The 21,382-nt window shown below is 33.1% G+C and overlaps 2 protein-coding genes across 7 annotated transcripts in view; one reads left to right on the forward strand and one right to left on the reverse strand.

Moving 5' to 3' along the window:
• The window catches only part of SLC24A5 (solute carrier family 24 member 5), a 33,156-nt gene extending 16,005 nt beyond the window's left edge, over positions 1-17,151 (forward strand). For 4 of the 5 annotated variants that reach the window (XM_002753435.6, XM_035259594.3, XM_035259595.3 and 1 more), the window contains 7 exons: positions 77-160; positions 251-354; positions 693-793; positions 2,797-3,077; positions 5,051-5,257; positions 7,179-7,280; positions 7,763-8,432. In XM_002753435.6, coding sequence (XP_002753481.3) covers positions 77-160; positions 251-354; positions 693-793; positions 2,797-3,077; positions 5,051-5,257; positions 7,179-7,280; positions 7,763-8,085 — 1,202 coding nt within the window. In that variant the 3' untranslated portion in view covers positions 8,086-8,432. Of the gene's footprint in view, positions 1-76; positions 161-250; positions 355-692; positions 794-2,796; positions 3,078-5,050; positions 5,258-7,178; positions 7,281-7,762; positions 8,433-17,017 lie in introns of those variants that run through there. The other variant, XM_035259596.3, reaches the window with a different exon arrangement.
• Positions 5,515-21,382, reverse strand: part of MYEF2 (myelin expression factor 2) — a 39,592-nt gene continuing 23,724 nt past the window's right edge. Inside the window, exons 10-17 of one of the 2 annotated variants that reach the window (XM_002753433.7) lie at positions 19,443-19,544; positions 17,851-17,901; positions 17,492-17,560; positions 17,088-17,186; positions 16,717-16,788; positions 14,792-15,000; positions 14,661-14,712; positions 5,515-8,808 (exon numbers count right to left, since the gene is read on the reverse strand). In XM_002753433.7, the coding sequence (XP_002753479.3) occupies positions 8,645-8,808; positions 14,661-14,712; positions 14,792-15,000; positions 16,717-16,788; positions 17,088-17,186; positions 17,492-17,560; positions 17,851-17,901; positions 19,443-19,544 (818 nt within the window). In that variant the 3' untranslated portion in view covers positions 5,515-8,644. The remainder of the gene's footprint in view (positions 8,809-14,660; positions 14,713-14,791; positions 15,001-16,716; positions 16,789-17,087; positions 17,187-17,491; positions 17,561-17,850; positions 17,902-19,442; positions 19,545-21,382) is intronic. The other variant, XM_002753434.6, reaches the window with a different exon arrangement.

The raw sequence follows: 21,382 nt of genomic DNA on the forward strand, positions 1-21,382 counted from the left end.
GAGTATCTATTGTGTTTAGTTGTAAAGACATACTCTTTCACTTTACTAGGCTAACAATCATTTTATTTATGTTCAGCCCTTGGACTGTCTCAGGATGTTGCAGGCGCAACTTTCATGGCAGCGGGTAGTTCAGCTCCTGAATTAGTTACTGCTTTCCTAGGTAAATATTGCTCCAAATACTTTTTGTTGACTCAGTGTGATTTTACTTTCTTCAAGTTAACACTAACTTGGCTGACTATCTTGCACATAGGTGTATTTATCACAAAGGGAGATATTGGCATTAGCACCATTCTTGGATCTGCAATTTATAATCTCCTTGGCATCTGTGCAGCCTGTGGCTTGCTATCTAATATGGTATGTAGCAAAACCATTCAACAAAATTTATTGTCCTAAAAAAATTCTAAAGATAACATCGTAGACTGGGATGGACAACAGGGCACTAATAATATGTGCAATCAAATTTATTAATCAGTAGAAAAACAACATGTATTCAATTTGAAGTGAGTCTACAAATAGCCCATGGTTAGATTTATGAAAGTCCGTGTAAGTTAGAACACAATTTTTATTTTTATCTGAGCAATATGTAAAAGATAACAATATTTAACTACAAACATACAAACAATTTTAGTATTATACTAAGGATTGTACTTGAAGTTACAATGTAATGGAAATAATAACTTATCATATTACAGGTTTCAACACTATCATGTTGGCCCCTATTCAGAGACTGTGCAGCATACGCAATTAGTGTAGCAGCAGTTCTTGGTATAATATACGACAACCAAGTTTACTGGTAAGCTTGAAAATTATTCTTATATAAAAATTACTGAGATTTTATGAAATTCTAATGCTTTAGTAACATTTTTTTCAGAAGTGTTATTTCAGTCCCTTCATCTGCCACTTCCACACCATATTCCAACAGGTCTGTGAGTTAACCTCATCACAATGGCTGATCCAGTTCTCACTAGTTTGCAATTTCTTTTTAGTCACTTCACAGTCTCCTTTTTCCTCTCACCAGTGACTGGAGACCACCACTTTCCCTTCTCCCCACTGGCTGCCTATTCAGAAAGTTTCCCAACTTCTGTTGTCCACTAAAGCCACAACCATTGACTGTTTCTTCTGCTGCATTACTGCTTACGTTGCCTTGGTTAGAAGTGGTCATAGTCACAAAAGACTGGAGAAAGATGGTAGAGAATGTAAAAGAAGTCATTTAAAATTCCTCCAAACTTCTGATGCTTATTCGGGAGAAACTACAGCCTTCTTCTTCTAAGAACTAACAATGCTCAGCTTTTAATATTAAAAATTGTTTGCTTTCTCTGTGATCTCTCTGTGACTAGCTGGTCCAAGAAAATGAAAAAGGGGGTGACTGAGTAGACAAACACAAACTTTTTCAACTAGTAAGTAGCAGGCACCTACTAGGTGCTAGATACAAGGGATAATGATATGTAAAACACAGCTACACAGGTTCAACATCGCGTAGCTTCCAGGGGACACTGGAAAAATAGAAAAAAATGTGGCCAGACACGGTGTAATCATGTCTGTAATCCCAGCACTTTGGGAGGCCAAGGTGGGCAGATCACGAGGTCAGGAGTTTGAGACCAGCCTGGCCAACATGGTGAAACCTCATCTCTACTAAAAACACACACAAAAAAAAACTAGCCGGGTGTGGTGGCACACACCTGTAATCCCAGCTGAGGCAGGAGGATCCCTTGAACCCGGGAAGTGGAGGTTGCAGTGAGCCAAGATCGCACCATTGCACTCCACCCTAGGTGACAGGGCAAGACTCTGTCTCAAAAAAAGAAAAGTAAATGGTGCCCAACTGGAGAACCACAACTTTGCAGCACTACATAAAACCTGCTATCAAGAAACTTAAAACCCAGCCAGAAGCATAATTTCTAAACTAATCATCTTGTCATCTAGTCTGTCTCCCTAAGACAGACTGTGTTGGTAGAGTAGAAATCCTTCTAGAATTTGGCAGTCATCAGTAAGGGACAGTGACTGTGAGAGTACCCAAGCTAATGCTCCCTCAGTTGGGGAAATCAGAACTGTTCCTTAAGATGTAGCAGAGATTTAGTGGCTATAAAATAAAAGGTAATTGCAAGGTTCAAATGTGATGGCTTCTGCTAATTGCCAGAGTAGAGAGAAACAGTTCTTGGTTCCCAAGGTATAATTTTATATTTTAAAACATCTTGTTTTCTTGTGACTGCAAACCAACTTCACCTACATTAAAATCATTAAAAATGCTCTGTATAGCAAACAGAAAAGTCTCAGCCAAAGTCTCCCATATTCTGAATAATATTTTACACAAAGTTCCTATACCAGAAAACTTGGACAGTTGAAATGACTTAAAGTATTTGGGGGAATGTATTGTGCCAATGAGCTAAGGCAGAAAATGTTCACCACTATTCAATAATTTTACACTTATTTTGAAAATCCCCAATTATGATTTTCATTGTATTTTATACCTACCATTTGAAAGGCATCTACAAGTAAAAATGAGTTTGTTCATCTTGTTGTTTTTGTTTTTGTTTTTTTTTAACTTACAAGTGTCCAGTTTTTATCAGTAAACTTACAATAATGCTATAACCAAGTCTGGACAAATCTACAAAAAAAATATCTAGAAATAATACTGTAACCAAGTTTGGACAAATCTACAAAAAAAAATCTAGAAATGTTTTATTGTTCTGTGGCTACTTTTGTTAGAAAGTCATTCAATAGATACTGCTCAAAAGCTATCAGCACCAAAATGACTTTCATTTTTAATTTAAAAACACAAATTTCTCCTTTAATTTATAGGTATGAAGGAACTTTACTGCTTTTGATATATGGATTATATGTTTTGGTGCTGTGTTTTGACATTAAAATTAACCAATATATTATAAAGAAATGCAGTCCTTGCTGCACCTGTCTTGCCAAAGCGATGGAGAGAAGTGAACAACAGCCACTGATGGGATGGGAAGATGAAGGTCAACCATTCATTCGTCGGCAATCAAGAACTGATAGTGGAATATTTTATGAAGACTCTGGCTACTCTCAGCTCTCTATAAGTTTACATGGTCTTAGTCAGGTTTCTGAAGGTAATCACTAAATCCTGCCCATTATTAAGACTATTCACAACAGCAGAACTTTAAAATTTCAATTCAGCAGGTATTGTGTGCTTTTTATGTAAGACTGTGAAGACTCAGAAATGATAAAGACTAAGTCCCTACTCTTAAGAAACTTCCAATATCATAGGAAATACAAAATAGCTAAAATATGAACGTACGTATAAGTACCATAAAAAAATAAAGTGTGACTGTGGTTCACAAATGGGACAGATTATCAAAATCTGGTGAGGACAGTTAGATAGGAGATTTTCACAGAGAAGGGAGCATTTAAATTGGGCCTTGCTGGACCAGTAAGATTTTAACTGATGACATGATGTTACGACCAGTAAATAACAGCTACTGATGCAGAGATAAGAGTAAAGCACATATAGCCAGTATATGTATAGTAAGGAAAGGCAGAAAGAAAGACACAGGATGAGAATATTAAATGCTATTGTTAAGAATTTTGGAAGGTTTATGAGGAAAGAAATTATCAGAACTGTTATCTTAGTAATGTTACCCTGAGTGATGTTCATATTCAGTGAATTAAATATGAAGTAAGAGACAAGGAGGTGTGCAAGAGGCTATTACAACAGCTGATATGTTTACTAGGTGCCTAGACCAAGTGAAAGTGGTAGGAATAAAAGAGAACAGATGTGAGACTATATGAAGGAAGCATCACCAAGATTTGGCAACTGAGACTATATGGGTCCAGAAAAAGGAACCAAGATAGCTCCTACATTCGAATCTTGACTAAGAAAATGGGTACACCACTTATGAAAACCGGGAACTCAGGAAAAGGGGCTGGTTTGGAAGAATGAAGAAAAACAGTTGAGACTTACTGTTTAAAGCAGTAGCAAAACATTTAGGTAAATATGTTCATTAGGAAGTCAAATTCAGCTATGATCAGAATTATAAGTTCATAGGTTACTATTTTATAAAGTGGTTGTCTAAAACAGATTCTAATTTTAATCAAGGCTTTAGGAGGATAGCTTATTTTAATTTACTACTTAAAAAATTGAAATGACTTTTCCCTTCTTACAAAAATTATAGCTTCTGCTCTTTCAGATATAAGAGGTGTGCATCTCTAAATTAAGTTTTTAATAAGAAATGCACAGGAACCAATCCAAACTCTTTGATATGTTAAAATTGTATCAAGTATTACTTAATGGCATATTGGTTGAAGTTTGGCAAACTTTTTAAGAGTTATTGTACTAGCATTAGTTCTAACATGATTTGATCCAATTTGTAAATGCCATATAAATTTTAAACAATTTTAAATTCCCATTTTTATCCAATATATAATCATTATCCTTGTCTTTCACTAAACTAAATTGAATAAAGAAATATACTCAATTTTCATAAATTATATTGTAGATGATATACTAGCTCCTACTTTAAGGTTCTTTCTATGAACTTCGGAAAAATCTGAATAAATAAAATAGTAATGAAACAGGACAGAAAAACCACTTCCAATAAGAATTAGGATATGCAACTTAATAAAAAAGATGATGCTATAATTGTGTTATATTCTCTAAGTACACATTAGCTGGTACATAGGGCAGGCAGAGGCATCATCAATATTGTGAAGTGGAGACAACTGGAGTAGCCAGGTTAGAAGCCAGGTTAATCCCCTAAGCAAAAGGTTACGGAAGACAATCTACATGAGATGTCCAATTGACACTTCATAAACACTATCTATAATATATTTAGGAAATGGCCCAAGACATTTTGACAAATTTAAGGCCCCAAATAAAGTATGCTGAGTATCACATCTCACACTGTCTGCCCTAAAGTTTCAATTAGTTTCTTTTCACCAGCAATGTCAGTAATGAGGTACTCAAATGTTTTAAACAGCCTGTTAAAAACTGACACAGCCAATTTATTTCAATATAGCATTTTAAGTAGACATTTCTAAATCAGCAATTGAGAAAACTCAAAAGTGTTTAATTTTTCCACAACAGATCTACCAAGTGTTTTCAACATGCCTGAAGCAGACTTAAAAAGAATTTTCTGGGTATTATCCCTTCCTATTATCACATTACTTTTTCTAACCACACCAGATTGTAGAAGAAAGTTTTGGAAAAACTACTTTGTGATAACCTTTTTCATGTCTGCACTATGGATATCTGCATTTACATACATCCTGGTCTGGATGGTCACAATAACTGGTATGTATTTTAAGCACAATAGGACAACTCGAAAATAATTTCATATAAGATCAAATTGCTTAAGTTCATTCAAAGTAGTCTAGCTACACAGCAAATTTCTTTTCAGCAAGGCTGAAGATTAGTATCATTTTTAAAATGATTTCAGTATTACTATAACAAGATCATTTGGGTTTGTGAGTTGTGTATTATATATAAACTGTATTTTCCACTGTTATTCAGCCTGGGGTACAATTCAAGAAATCATCTTGTAAATGAAATCAAATTCATAGAATGTCTTTTTATTGTGCTAATAATTTAATCACATTCCATGGGGTTTGCAATAAACTCTTTATATCCAATTCCATTACATAAGGGGAAAAAAAACAGAGCAAGGAGCTCTATTTTTGAGAAAACAATGGGTGCTCACCACTAAAGTGGATTATATTTTATTTGCTTTTTTCAACATGGCAACACAAACATACTATGAAATGAGTGAAAAGGTATAAAATAAAGTGTAATTCTAGGTTTCTACTACCTTCATGATTAAGACTTTACTGCTGCTTGGCCATAATCCACTATAGTCCCCAAACAAAAAACTAACAACAAAGACAAAAATAATCTGTTATTTATCCTACAAAGGTTAACCCGAATTGACTGATAGCAGAGGTGAACAAACTACTGCCAGTGTGCCAAAATAACCCAGCTTGTTTTTATTCGTAAAGTTTTACATATTATCTATGATTGCTTTCACACTACATTGGAAAAGCTGAATAAATGCAACAGAAACCACAAAGCCTGCAAACCCTAAATAATTACTATCTGGCCCCTCACAGACACAAAAATTTGTTGACCCTTGACTTTTCCCAAATTAATGTAAGTATTAGAATATTATGCTAGCAAAAAGCAGACTATTTCTTCTTTCTTAATGAGAGAAATGAAAAAGTCCAATTAGCTTGTATATTATATCTATCCAAATTCACTCAGCTAGAACACATTTGATATTAGGAAAATTAAAAGAGAGCAAAAATCATGTAATAGATCACAGAACAGCCCCCAAGATGATAAATACTAGTGTTATTTATGCACATATGAATTCTAGCAAAGCCAGTAACAGAAATTAACAACCAATTCCAATTCAAGTATCAATATATAAGCATGCAATAAATAAGCTACTTTCTAATTATTTTCATTGGCATTTTAAGAAATAAAGAGAAATAAAAAGATATTAAACCAAGTTTTCAATTACAACATTAAAAGAACAGTTACATATCCTTTTTTAAAAAAACTTCTCTCTGGTTCTGTTTCTGAGAATAAATACAGTTTTGAAAAATGTTGACTTAACATCAAATTTAACAGAAGTATTAATAAATTGGGACCATATGTTAGACTCAAGTAGAAAACAAACAGGTTTTGTTTTCCTCAGAGATTAATGAACTTCTCCCCCCTCAAAAAAATCACTAAGTTAAGGTGTACCACTAAAGTAGAACGTAATAAATGGTATATATATGTTAACACATTTATAGCTTAAAGATAGCTATAATTAATTTGCTTAACACTAATTTAAGAAAAATTTTTAAGAATGGAAATGAGGAACGATCAGTCTCATTAGCAAATATTCATCACAGCCCTGATGAGGGTAATGGTGGACATAAACATCTTCTGTAATAATATCAAACAGGAAAATTTCTCATTGGCAGAATTTTGGCAGAATTTTACATATCCTTAGATATGTCATTAAAAAACATCTGTGCTAACTGGGTTACCCAAATTAACAACCTGATTCAAATATTTTGCTAGCTAAAAAACTAAGCAAGCACATATTGGCTCTGAATTCTAAATGTGCCTATTTTATTTTTGTTCAGGAAGGAAATATCCAAAATAACTGCAAAGAATGGTTAGTGAATCTGTAAGATTTGTAACTAGGAATATCTGTTTATTACAGGGGAAACACTAGAAATTCCAGATACAGTAATGGGCCTTACTTTATTAGCAGCGGGAACAAGCATACCAGACACAATTGCAAGTGTGTTGGTTGCAAGAAAAGGTAAGAATTAGGTCCCTCAAGCTGCGATGGTCATTCTACAAGCCTGGAATGAGTAAAAGTAGCTTTAAAAATATTTACTTCCTCAGCAACATACTTTGAAGGGAAAAAAAGTGACTCGAGGAAATGTTTACTATTTAATAGCAAGTTAATTTCACTCAATCTAATCCCCCAAATAATATTCATTTGAAATGTGCATTAAATAATAATTAACCATGTTAAATTACAATGAAAAGCAACAAGTAAGCTATACATCTTATTGAAAAATGGTTTAATAAATATAATCATTAAATAAATGTTAAGACTTTAAATACTAACGCAAGAACAATTTTAAAATACAAATTCATTAAGACATTTATTCTAACAACAATTTTTCAAAATGAACCAATAACAAAAAAAGTATCCAGTGTTTCTTTTCTTATGAAGATTATTAATAAAATACAGTATTGGTAAGCACATTTTAACAATATGCTTTTCTTCTATAGGGAAAGGAGATATGGCTATGTCTAACATCGTGGGATCCAATGTGTTTGATATGTTGTGCCTTGGTATTCCATGGTTTATTAAAACTGCATTTATAAATGGATCAGCTCCTGTAGAAGTAAACAGCAGAGGACTAACTTATACAACCATCTCTCTCAACATTTCAATTATTTTTCTTTTTTTAGCAGTTCACTTTAATGACTGGAAACTAGACAGAAAGTTGGGAGTAGTCTGCCTATTATCATACTTGGGACTTGCTACATTATCAGTTCTATATGAACTTGGAATTATTGGAAATAACAAAATAAGGGGCTGCAGAGATTGATATTATTCATAGTGTTATGCAGAAAATGTGAATGGCAGGGAGGGGCAGAGACAAAAATCCATTTCTTCATTTAAATGAAACTTTTAAAATCCTGAACTTTAGAATCTAAAACTTACAGTAATTTAAAACCAACCAAAATCACATCCTAATTTTTCTGAGACCTTTCTTTTCATGAACAAATACATATTATGAAACAGAAGTTTTTGGGGGGAAAAAAAATCTATGTTTTACTGTACAATAAGTTGATAAAAACTGGAGAAACTAGAGCAAACAAATCCCACTATGTACTACTGAAAACAACAAGAAAATGGCTTATTTCATTAAAAACAGTATAACCATTCATTTAAACTGAATGACCAGACTTGCTGTCTTTAAAAACCCAAACTTGAGATAAACAAAAATTACAGTATATTTTTAACATTATACTGTTAAAAGCTGGTGGGAGTTTTAAAAGTTCATTTTTACAGCTTTTGTAAGCATACAATATTACTTTAAAAAATGACTTTTACTAGGAGATTCAGCAAAACAGATGTAGGAATGTTCCAACCATGGCTTGAACTTATGCATTACGATCCAAGCGAACATCAATTTCTCTGCCACTGATTTTTATGCCATTCATTATTCTGCAGGCCTTTTCAGCTGATTCTGGGGAGTCAAATCTGACTGTTCCACAGCCTTTTGACTTTCCATTCTCCATTTTTATTTCTGCAAACATTACATGACCTGTAAAATAAAAGTTACAGAATTACTAGTCAGTTTAAATGAGTTCTAGTTCACTTTATAGGTTTGAAATTCCTCATAGCCAATTATGATAATTAATTTATTTAAAACATTAATGCATTAAAACAATATAAGCATATTTGGGATAAAATACAATTCATATAAAGTAATAAATATATACATATTAGAATACACAAAATTGGAATCAGGAGAGATTTTCTTAGGATTTAATGTATTTTATTTATGTTAAATCCCTAATTCTTGAAGTGAATTTTATAAGCAGTAAGTCAAGCTAGCAGAAAATGCCACCAAGTCACCACATCCTATGACAAACTTACTCATTTAAACAAAATTATTTTTAGAATAAATGGTTGCTACTGCCCAGTCTACCTAATCTGTCTTCCTTCCCTTTTATCCTCATTTCACTCCTTCATCCCTTGCAAACAAGTGCAACTGATCAGAAATCTAATTTCTATCAGGCTACAAAGGGCCACACTAATTCTGTTTTGCAACCACAGTGCAAATTCAGTATCACAATTTGAACCCAAAGTCTAAGAATGGCACCAAATATGCTATGGAAAGAGTCATGGGAAGAGATAGCATCGATTTAAATCAATAAAGGTAAAAACAGTGATGTCAAGAGGAGAATCTTGGTGAAGCTTCAGGAAAGAGGAGGAAAGCCAGAAACCTGTCCTTATGCAGTTATAATATCATTGCTAACTCTAGAGACTGGTATTTGAAGTAAATCAATACCATTTATCAAAATACAAAGTGGCCATAGAATTCCTCACTGGACTAGAACACTTTTGAGAGTAAAAAGGGAAGTTATCAAAAATTACACATAAGTAATAGATGTAAAGTGAGACTATCCCCAGGCAACTGGAATACATGGTCACTCAATCCAAACAGGTCATAAATTTAGGGTGTGACTACTTACCATAATATTTCCCTCCCCACTAGATGTACATGTCAAAATAAATCAAGCTAGAAGACTTTAAATATTATAGTTGCCAGATCACTATGGGCTAATTTTAGTCTGGCAACCAAATCAGACAGCCAGACTTATTTAGTTCTATAAAGGGAGGGGGAGGGAAAAAGAAGGGGAAAGGGAAAAGCAAGAGGGCCTTTCAAAAAATTGCATAGGCCCTTTCCAGATAAGATCAAATTTTAACATTAATGCATAAGGAAGGTTTTTTTTTCTGTTGAAATCTTGATCTGAATGATCTCTTACCTATAACATCCTGAACTACTTTATACTTTCACTTTTCACATCCACTCCCTATTACTGCATTTGTTTTTTAAAACCAACTGGTAGTCAACTGCTCACCTACTAAATACTAATTAAATGGTCTAAGATAGTAAATGTCATGCAGAAACAAAACCAGTATCTTGTTACATAGGCCAGGTAGTCTTTAAATGTGTTCTGAGAAGTTATAAAATAGGCTAATCTTCAGAGAAATTACATGATAATGGTTAAAGTAGATCCAAATAATATTTAGCCCACAACTGGAATGAAATGGGGGAAAATAAGCAAAACACAGCAATCACACTTTCTAATAAACATCATAAAATGAAACTGAAAAACACATTAAATAAAAAAACTTTGAAGATAAATGCAGCACAATTTCCAGAGTCCTCTTAATATCCTGAATGCTGGTACCTGAAAAAAAGCAAGTTTAATTAAAGAACCATACCTTGGTAAATGGCAGCACCTTACAGTTATTTTGAAAAGAACCGTGGAGATTTTCGAGGGATTTTAAGGTTAAAGTTTCTTCCTTATCCTAATTTTACCTAAAAGTGTAGTTTTTCTTACGTATCCCATCATAGGTTTATTAGCAATAGTAAAGTTCACCTAAGAAAGAAATCTTCAAAAAACTCAAAGGAAAATATGCACTATTTCTTGCATAATATGTCTCTCAATCTTTCAGGACAGTTTCTCTTTTTTGTTTTTCTCTTAAATTGTCTCTTTCAGTTCGGAAATCAGCACTCAGACCTCCAAATTCCTAAACTCGCAATGACCTCAAAAATTCTCTAGTTGACAAGGTCCCTCAGCTAAGATACTTGAACTTTCTTACAGTTCTGATGCTCAAGCTATATGGACAGAAGCCATAGATATTTATTTTATGGAGAGACTGCTCCCCTAAAAAGAATCTCAGCAGGATGGAATCAGAAACAGTTGTAAATTTTCTGAGTTTCTTCCTGATCCTATAAAAACGCCAACTGAAATATTTTCTTTTTTAAAGATAAATAACAGGAGGAAAAAAAAAATAGTTTCTAATAGCTGATGCTCTGAGGACCCTCAACTGAGTTAAAAATCTACTAATCTTGTACGATTCCAAGAAAACAAAAACAGGACTGCTATTTTAGCAACAGCACAGGACAAAATAGTATGCCATGAGAAATTATTATCACAGAATAATCAAACATATCGCTGCTGTTACATATACTAGTAATAAAAAGGATTTATCCCACAGTAAAAAGAAACCTTTCTGTTTTATTTAACCCAGCCTATTAACATCTTGTGGGGTATATATTGGGATATGCTGGTATAAAAACATATATAAAAATAAAACAAATTAAAGAATGTTCAATAAAATCTGCCTACATGAAGCTGTAACACAACCATTAATGAAAAAAGGAAAATCAGACATTCTACAATAAGAAAACATAATAAGGATATAAGGGATATAAAAGCAAAGTTTTCCAATGTTTCGTTACTAACAAAAGATAGTGCCTATCAATGAATGTTCATCATATGTCATTTGTAATATTACTGCATTTTTACTGTTAAATGATTCTAGAGTTAAAGTCCTCTCATCATGCTTGAAGCAGCAAGTACTTTAATCAAAAAATCTTCCATAAGCCTCCATTTTCCATGAAGTTAACAAGCATACTTGTTATGTAGAAATACTACATAATGGAAATCTATGGAACAAAGTTATATCTGTTTATATGGCTTATAGCAAGAATAATTGAGAATGGGCTTTCCTTGTGTTGCAGTGCTAAAATGTTATATTCTTGCATCATACTGAGCCAGAAGGCCAGAATGCAGCTAAAGTATACATATGACATGGGAGCACATTTAAAGACTATGCCCATTTGACCCTATTAGCACAAGCTGAAATGATGTGGGATCCAATACTAAATAGGTTAATTCATTTATACTCAGCCTTTTTGAAAATGCCTATGTCTGAGAAATTACACAGGGCAAGAAAAAAAAGATCTCTTTTGCTCCAGGAAAGATGTGTATCTTACCAGCCTGGGGTCAAAAACATTACCTTTAGGGGCTTGATGGAATTAAAAAATAGCAGTTATGTTTCACTTATTTCTCATCTTGTTATATTTGGAAAGATCTGAAAACAATTTTTTCTGAATTACAAAGGCTAATACAATGTTGTATTGAGGGCAATATAACCCATAATATAACATTTACTCAGCTTTTCTAATTGCTCCATCAACAACAGTTAATCACTAGAGATAATTTACAAGCAGAGGAGCTTCCCAGGCACTTTTTACTGACATATATGGTTTAGGGGAGATGCATAGAGTAATACTAGATTCTTATTAAGAAGCAAGCAAGAGAATATACTTACTCTCTTTAGGCTTAGAAGAAAAACAACAACAATAAAAGACTGCCTTTTACTGCCCAAGAGGCCATTACTAGCTTGCAGCATGTTAAAAAGAAATGTCTCCATACTAAGAAAAAAGATTTATAAATAAATGACATGGCAGAAAAATGGATGGTTCAGTTCATACTAGCTAGATAATTTGTACAGTTGTCAATATCTGGATGCTTAATTCTATACTATTATACCTTTATTTTCTTTCCCATCAATATAGATCAAGGTTAAAAATAAGGGAGATATAGAGAATTGTATAAATATGGTGTTACCTTAAAATGAAATCTAAGAGAAATTTTTACAAAAGAATTGATAAAATAAAAATCATTAATCTTAAAATATAATTATGATAAAAAAGGATTATAAGAATAGAGCCAAAATAGCAAAGAATAATAATTTAACCATTATTTTATATGGCTAAAATACTGTAAAAATCTTCTACATAGATTTAAATGGTTTTTCCTTTCAAAAAATGTCTTGCAAAAGCTGATGTCCTCATGTCAAAACAATGCCACTCCGACCAGAGGCCCACCAAAGCTTTCAAATTTGCTGCAAGCCTTGCTCATATATAACCTCAAAAAAAATCAGCCTACAAAGAATAAAGAACAGGCAACTCAACATTAGTAACCTATTCATTGTCATTTATTTGTCCTGCTTTGCTCTTTACCTTGCTAAGTTTCATTTCCACTTAACATAATGTCATACCTCATTTGGAGATTTTTCTTTTCACTGAAACTCCATCAACAGAGATTATACTTGCTGCCACTGCTCCTCATTTGATGTATTTCACTAAGACCCTATATACATTCTTTCCTCTGTAGTCTACAAGATTCATGGCCAGATACTGCTGACTCATTCTGGTAGATCTTACTCCTGCTTTACTATTTTGCTTCCTCTTAGTAGTGACTATTAACCAGTTGACTTTGTTTTCAACAAATTTTGTTTTCAAAAAAATTTTTAAGTTTCCATTACTTGAATTTTGATTAGTGGAAATAAAAGGACAATCAAGAAAGAGACTTAACAGAACGTCCTAGACAAATTCATGTTGTATGTTCTTTGAGGGCAAGAGCCCTTTGTTCACCTTCAAAATTTTAGTGACTAGCAGACTGACAAAAATGTTTGTGGATTTAATGAATAAATTATATATACCCAGAACACTTAACTTATAAATTTTTCATAAACTCTTACTATATATACAGAGGCAATAAAAGGAGCTAAGCTAAAAAGACAGTTCTTGCCTTCAAGAGCTTCCACATAGGAAGAAAATTTGAACAAGTAATATTAATATAATAAAAGCTACAAAAGAGTTATGCATAAAGAAATCTAAGGTAATATTATCTCTACAGTGGCCACAAAGGCTATTTTGTGACAGAACACTAAACCTATCTCTTCATGATCTCAGAAATTATACATATGCTACCTTATGTAGCTTCCTATTGTGACTACAGTCTCTGAGATTCCATGCAATAGCAGAAAAATACTAATAGCAGCAAAAAATATTTTATTTATGAAAGTCACATGAATTCTCCCACTATTGCAAAAGAAAAAAAAGTGAGAATTTAGTCTATTATTATATTTTATAACAAAAGTAAGTATGGTATATAAAAAGCTCTTTTTTAAAAGTAATAAACCATCTAATCTTCTACAGACCTATGGAATATATTAAGGTTTTATAAGTAGTATCATTAGAGTTAAAAAGAAGGGCAACCAAAATTTACCCATGTCCAAGGCATTGCTGGCAGTGGGTTGTATGCTACCAGCTAGGTTTCCTACGTTAGGTAGAAATACAGTGTCTGTAGAATGGGTCTCACCTATTAACTCCCTTATCAATTGGATGTCAGCATCTCTGTTGGTTATGCTGATAATCCACTGCCCTATACTATAAATGAAGAAATAAATATGCCATTTATTAATATTTCTCATGAGAAAAAAACATTTTAATGCAAACAATGATCATATATTTATATTTTTTAAATGAGGTAACATAAGATAATGATAGGATATATCCTAAACCTTGTTATCTAAACCTTGTTATTACCTAGTAGTAATAGCACTGCTCTAAGTCAAAAGGTAGTGAAATAATTCACTTATCTGTAGTGGAATTAGACCTGGCACACTATCAAGAGTATCCAGGAATAGGCATCAGGCAAAGGTCTAAACATAGTGTTTAAAAGTTTACAACCAATTTTCCTGCATAATCATTATCAACATATCTGCAGTCATTGGCATACTTACCACACTGACTGAATTTCTCTTTTAGTTTCTGCCAAGTCAAGTCAAAAGGTAGCTAGAATGAAAAGAGGTATTAGTAACATATATACAAGAAAAAAAAGAATTTCAATTATCCTTAATATTTATTTGCTTACATTTCTGACAAATATCTGGTTGCCTTTGGAGCCTATTCTCTCTCTCATTCCGCTTCCCATTGGACCCGATAAAAATCCTCGATCCATATCGATGCTTCTTTCCAGTATAGCTCCTATACCTGGTCCCATTCTATCAAAGCTGGAACTCATCCGGTCAAGTCCCATCCCCATTCCTCCAGTCACACTGTTCATGCCACCCATTCCACCACCTGGATTTTCAAGAAAGGACAGGGGGATTTGGGAATTTCATGTTTTTGTTTCAAAAACAAAAGGAAAAGGAGAAGAGGAGAAAGGAGGAAAAGAAGAAGAGATAATCATTTTTGAGAAAAAAGGGGGAAAATAATTTATTTGTATAATTAGATTATAAACATAAAATTATTTTAATACAGATAACATAACTTTCCAAAGACCAGCATTTGTTTCAGTATACATTTGATTAGCTTAGAAATTCTAGCTACTATATAAATACATTATACATATATAAATGTGTAATTCATATTCTGATCAGAAAATATATAAATCCTCTATCAATCACTGCTTCCAGTAGCATGACAGTTGTTCTCATCCTTATTTTGTTTTCTAATAATATCAAGCATAATAATTGCTAGAATAAAGATATACAAAGATAAATTCAAATTACTACAACTCTAGCACTCAAGCTGCTCTCATCATACTTTCCTACAGGTAAATATTCCTTCCCTAGCTTAGCTTTCACCTCAGCATCTTCACCTCTGTTTCCCATACAGTTTTTCTTCTCATGGTAACTCAATAATCATAGCAAAAGATAATTTTTACTCTCAATATTATAAAGAACTTGTCAAGGGAACAACAAAAAATGCTATCACTCCCCATTAGCCAGAACTTGAGAATTTAGCTCTGAGCTCATACCTACTTCATTCTTACACACTGACGCTATTTCCTGTCCTTTTCAATTACTCCAATCTACTTATTATCAAAACTTTTTTCTTGTACTTAATATCCCCTAACATGGAAATTCTAAAAATTAACTTCATCCTCAAATTGGCTTTCTGTGAATAACCAGTATAAAATCAGGGAAACAGAAGTATAAACACTGAGATAAAAGAGAAAGTTACGAAAGTTAGGACTAACAGGAAATGGCTGTGGCTAAAAGATGATGCAAGAAGGAATAAAATGAGAAGCAAGATACAATAGAAGTAGATATCTTCAGCTGACGGGATTTTAGAATTTACTCTTAGAATAGTTTAAATAGGTTGTATTTCCTATTCATGAAATTTCATCAATTAAAGGACATCAATAAAATATGGAGAGTTCAGAGACATGGCCCAGTAAGCAAAAGAGGTTAAACATAATAATAATAAATAAGCCATGTGTTCAGGTTTAATATAAAGTCTAAAAGGGAGTAGTGGAAATAGATGGATGGGAGGTTCAGCATTCCCTAGTGTTGCAAGTATTCTTGATGCTATTACAGGAAAGGTTCAAGAGGAAAAGAAATAAGCACCTCTTTGGACCTTAGCCCTCAAGCTCATGAGGTACCTAAAAGTATTATATCTGCATTTACCAAAAGATATAGATACTTTTACAAACAAAATAACCTAGTCAGTAATGGCTATTATAGAAAATAAGCAAGGAAACAAATTGGTGCTAAAGCAAAAGTTGTTCCTCACACAAGATCAGAGAAATACCCAGATTCCTTAGTTGGAAAGAAAGTTCTTGGGTTGACCGTTGGTACACAGTTTAGAAATATCAAAGAAGTAAAATTCAAACAGTTAACTTAAAAATTTCAAACAATAATCAAACAAGGTCAGCTATCAAGGCTTCTCAAATTATAGCAAGACACATTAACATGTAAGAACAAAGTATTACTATACTACAATAACTACTCTTGCAAAGTCTTTGCAAGCACCAAATATTACTGAATAAATTCTAGTAAAATTTAAACCTACTTATTCCAGATCCTACTGGACCCATGTTAGAAGCTCCTATTCTTCCTGCAAACCCTCCAATCATTGCACTGCCTAAACAAGGATGGAAAGATAATATACTAATTAATTTGAATAATCATACTTTAACATTTCCAAGGTACTATGTGCTGCGATGTACAATAACTGAAAAGCATAAAGTCTTCTGAAAATAGAGTTCAAATATACAAGATGTTGAAAAAGAGAGCTAGCATATTAAAATCCTTAAAGTGTTTTCTTAGGTAATAAGTTGTATAAAATATTATAATTTTCTCATGTTTCACAGAAAAAGAGAAACCAAATTTTGAAAATTAGAGCCTACAAAAAGAAAAGGAGAAGTATGCAGCCAGCCCTACCAAGTCTACCAAAGGAATCTCCAAAGCCTCGATTTATTCCAATATCACCACGTCCAAAATCTCGCTCCATGCTACTAGTCATCGCACCACGGTACAGCTCTGAAAAAATTGTGCAACAAATTAACCTTTTTCAAATATATCAGCACATGATGAAAACATCAGGAACGTATCTAAACTATGAAAAAACAGCATAAGTCACAAATACAAAATAGTCTGTCATTTACCCAACTTACCTCACATGCTATACATACCATCCCCATTCCCACCATGCCTATCTTTATCCCATAGTGCCTATATGCCTTCTGAAGACATTTTTAGCACCCATTCCTAAGTTACAGGGTGGAGATTTTAATAACAGGGAAAACTAAATGTGCACACACTTCCCACTGCATACATGTACCTACCTCCCATTCGGCCAACTCCTCCAAATCCTCCCATGCTATTCATTGCTTCCAGACCACCAAACCCTATTCCTATGGAATAAAGATTAATTTTGAGATCCAACTGTCAGTCATGTAGCTGAAAGACACATTTTGTAAATGTTAAGTCTCACCAGGAAGCTCTTCATCCACCCTACCTTGTGCAGCTACTTCTTAATACATCACCTTCCTTTAAGTATGTACCAGGCTCAATTTCTGCTAGCAGCCTTTAGAACATGAGCCAACAATAAACCATGACTTTTTTTCATGGAATTCTCAACACAGTTTCTAGTTCATTAAAAATGGTGATGGGTACATACAAAAAAACAAATCTTTATACATACCTCCTCCAATTCTATTCATTCCTCCAAAACCTGGACCATCCATTCCCATACCTCAAATAAAATACACAGTATGTACTTTAAGTAAATTTTATTTTTATGACTAAATAATGATATAATGCATTATAGCAAAATAGATACCACTGGTCTAACTACAATGAAACACTAGAGAAGCGGTGGGGTACATACAGGAGGCATGGTTTAAAGTGCTATGCCATACGAGCTGTCTAATCATGAATCTTCAAAAAGGCTTCTAAGAACATTCATTAGACAAGAAAGCAAAATTCACTAGTAACACCCACAATATTCAGCTAGAGAATATCTAGAACTAGGTAATCATTTACTTTTTTCCACAATAAACACAGAAATATTACTATCAATGATTTTTTTTCCAGCACAGACACAGAAATATCACTACAGCAGATTTAGAGATCAGGCCAGAATTTAAGGACTTCTCTAAACATGGCAGTTTAAGGAGTAGTATAAAATTTAAAATTATAAATAGTACATATTTAGGAGGTGGTAGGTAGGTGTGAGAGTCTAAGGATAAGGGAGAAAACTTGTTTGGATCAGAATGATTTCCATAATGAGCCTCATAAAGTGTGCCTACAGCATCTCAACAAAAATAGAAACCTGATAGCATTTATCAGTCTATCAATTATAACAATAATTCACAAAGTATGGTCCAGGGACTCTTTAGGGTTCAATAGGCCAAAACTATTTAAGTCACCAAATACTACTAAGACATTATTTGACTGTTTTGCCACTGTTTCTCTTGAGTTTAAGATGTAATTTTCCAAAGACTGTATGATAGACAGTATCACAAAAAACTAAATGCAGAAACAAATACAACAGCATGGATGTCTAATATTAAGCCAAACATTAAAAAGATGTGTGGAAAGGTAAAACAATGCCACTCTCCTCACTAATTTCTTCTTTACATTGAAAAATAGTTATGTTCTTATAGGTTTTATTTATGTTAACATGTAATGAGTTTATTTTTTAATACATAATTTTTCTAATTTCCAAGTTTTCATTTGTAATACATTTCATTTTTATTTCATTTATAGTATAATAAATACCAGCAAATACTGGTAATTATAACTATATAAACAAAAGCATTTTGGGGCTCTCAATAATTTTTAAGATATAAAATTAAAAGTCTGGGTCCTAACACCAGAGTTTGAATTTAAAACCCATCTCCAAAAATGAACTGTGAGTTCCTTCAGATGAGCAGCCAAATAACTACCTGAAAAACCACCTTCCCAAATTTAAGTTGGCTATGATATGATAGCATTTCAGCCACTCCATAAATTCTGTACATATATGACATATTCTCCTTCTGCCTTCAAGGCATTTCAAAATCAAACGTGCTAAAAGGCTAGCTACAATACAGCTGGCCCCAAAGAAACCTTCCTGACTTTTGCCTATCTCTTTCATGTTAGCTGTTCTCAAGGTTTCATTCCTTTTTCAGACTGAAGTGACGTCATAAATATCTAACTATTAATTAGAGTCCTTTAAACAGACCAGATCAATGGCTTTATTAGCTAGCATATGTATCATTTAAAAAGAAAAATGAAAGTTAGAATACTCACCACCTGGACCTAAATTTCCCATTACACCACCTATGTTCAACTGGCTGGCACTAATAGGCTGTCCACCTGGACCAAGTCCCATTCCAATGCCTCCAAGACCACCTAAAACAAGAATGAGAACAACATTACCAAGATCCATATATGACTAACTAATTGGCAAGAAAATTTTTTTTAAAGCCATATACCTGAAGTAGTATCTCTAAAATTTCTGCCAGGGTGCACTGGTTCTTGTTTTTATCTAGAAAGTAGCACACTGAAGCCTGACTATAAACCATTTATTAAGGCCGGGCGCGGTGGCTCACGCCTGTAATCCCAGCACTTTGGGAGACCAAGGCGGGTGGGTCACGAGGTCAAGAGATCGGGACCATCCTGGTCAACATGGTGAAACCCCGTCTCTACTAAAAATACAAAAAATTAGCTGGGCATGGTGGCGCACACCTGTAATCCCAGCTACTCAGGGGGCTAAGGCAGGAGAATTGCTTGAACCCAGAAGGCGGAGGTTGCAGTGAGCCGAGATCGCGCCATTGCACTCCAGCCTGGGTAACAGGAGCAAAACTCCGTCTCAAAAAAAAAAAAAAAAAAAAAAATTTATTAATGAGAAGTGTTTTATGATATGAAACATGATACAATATAAAGTACACCTCATATACCACTTAAAGGTACAATGAAAGGAATAATAAAATACCTAGAGGATTTTGAATATCATAGCACCTTATATATGGCACACACATCTGAAAATGAGCATCTTGCCCAAATTTGTAGAACCACTTCAAATTTGAGAATTACTTTTTAAACGGTTCAAATAACACTAAAAAGTAAATAATCATGAAGGCATAACATTACATAAAGCAAATATTATGTTACTTAGTTTTCTCATTGCTATAAATATTTATTTATACTTCTATGGCACCCTAAGTGTTTTAACATCTATTATTCATAGAAGAGAAAATTTTTGAGACCTTAGGTTACTTGCATAATGACATGGAGCTGATTTTAAGACTTTGGTCTTTGTTGCCAAAATTTTTAAAATAAAGAAAGAACGATTTAACAAATAGTTGACTTAATAGCAATGGTATAAACCTGAAGACTGCAGAATACTTTCAAAGTGCTTAGAGAAAATAATTATCAATCTTAAACTATAAAACAAGTTAAACTATCTTCGAAGATGTTTAAAAACCAAAATTGAGATAATTTACTAATAAAAGATCCTCACTAAACAGCTTCTGACATATATACTTCAGAGAAAAATGAGTGCCAGAGTATAAAAGCAGAGGAGTAATGATACAAGAAAATGGTAAATAACATTGTCTAATTTGTGGGACAGAAAAAAACAGTACAGAACCAATAATACAAAACTAAAACATTCAGCAATGATAGCATATAATTCAGTAGGAAAATGACTGCATTCAAAGGTCACTCTACTATTACATAAAATAATTATATTAACTTCAGGATTCATAGAAATATTAAAATATCCAGAACAAACACTAAAGAAGATAGGAGAAAAATAAGTATTTGTAAAACAGAAAAATAAAACACAAAATAATATAATGGAAATTAATCCAAATGATCCAGTACATGTGAAGAAACTGAACTCGTCAATTTTTAGGGAAAAAAATCTATCAGTGATTTTTTTGAAAAGTATAATCACAGCGATAACACTGTTTATATGGTGCACATCTAAAACAGTAAAAAGATAGGAAAAATGTAACAGACAAGTACTAAACAAAATAAAGTTGTTGTACTGACATTAATATCAGACAAAAGACTTAAAGTACTTATGAGAGGAAAAAAATCACCCATTAATATAAAATGTTTGATTCACTAGAAAAATATATCAATTCTAATCTAGATGCATTTACTAAGCTAGCTTAAAAATATTTAAGTAAAAAGAAAAAGTAGACAAATCTACTATTATACTGGGTGACTTTACCAGACAC

The sequence above is a fragment of the Callithrix jacchus genome, chromosome 8 (genome assembly GCF_049354715.1).
Source record: "Callithrix jacchus isolate 240 chromosome 8, calJac240_pri, whole genome shotgun sequence".
Taxonomy (NCBI): Eukaryota; Metazoa; Chordata; class Mammalia; order Primates; family Cebidae; genus Callithrix; species Callithrix jacchus.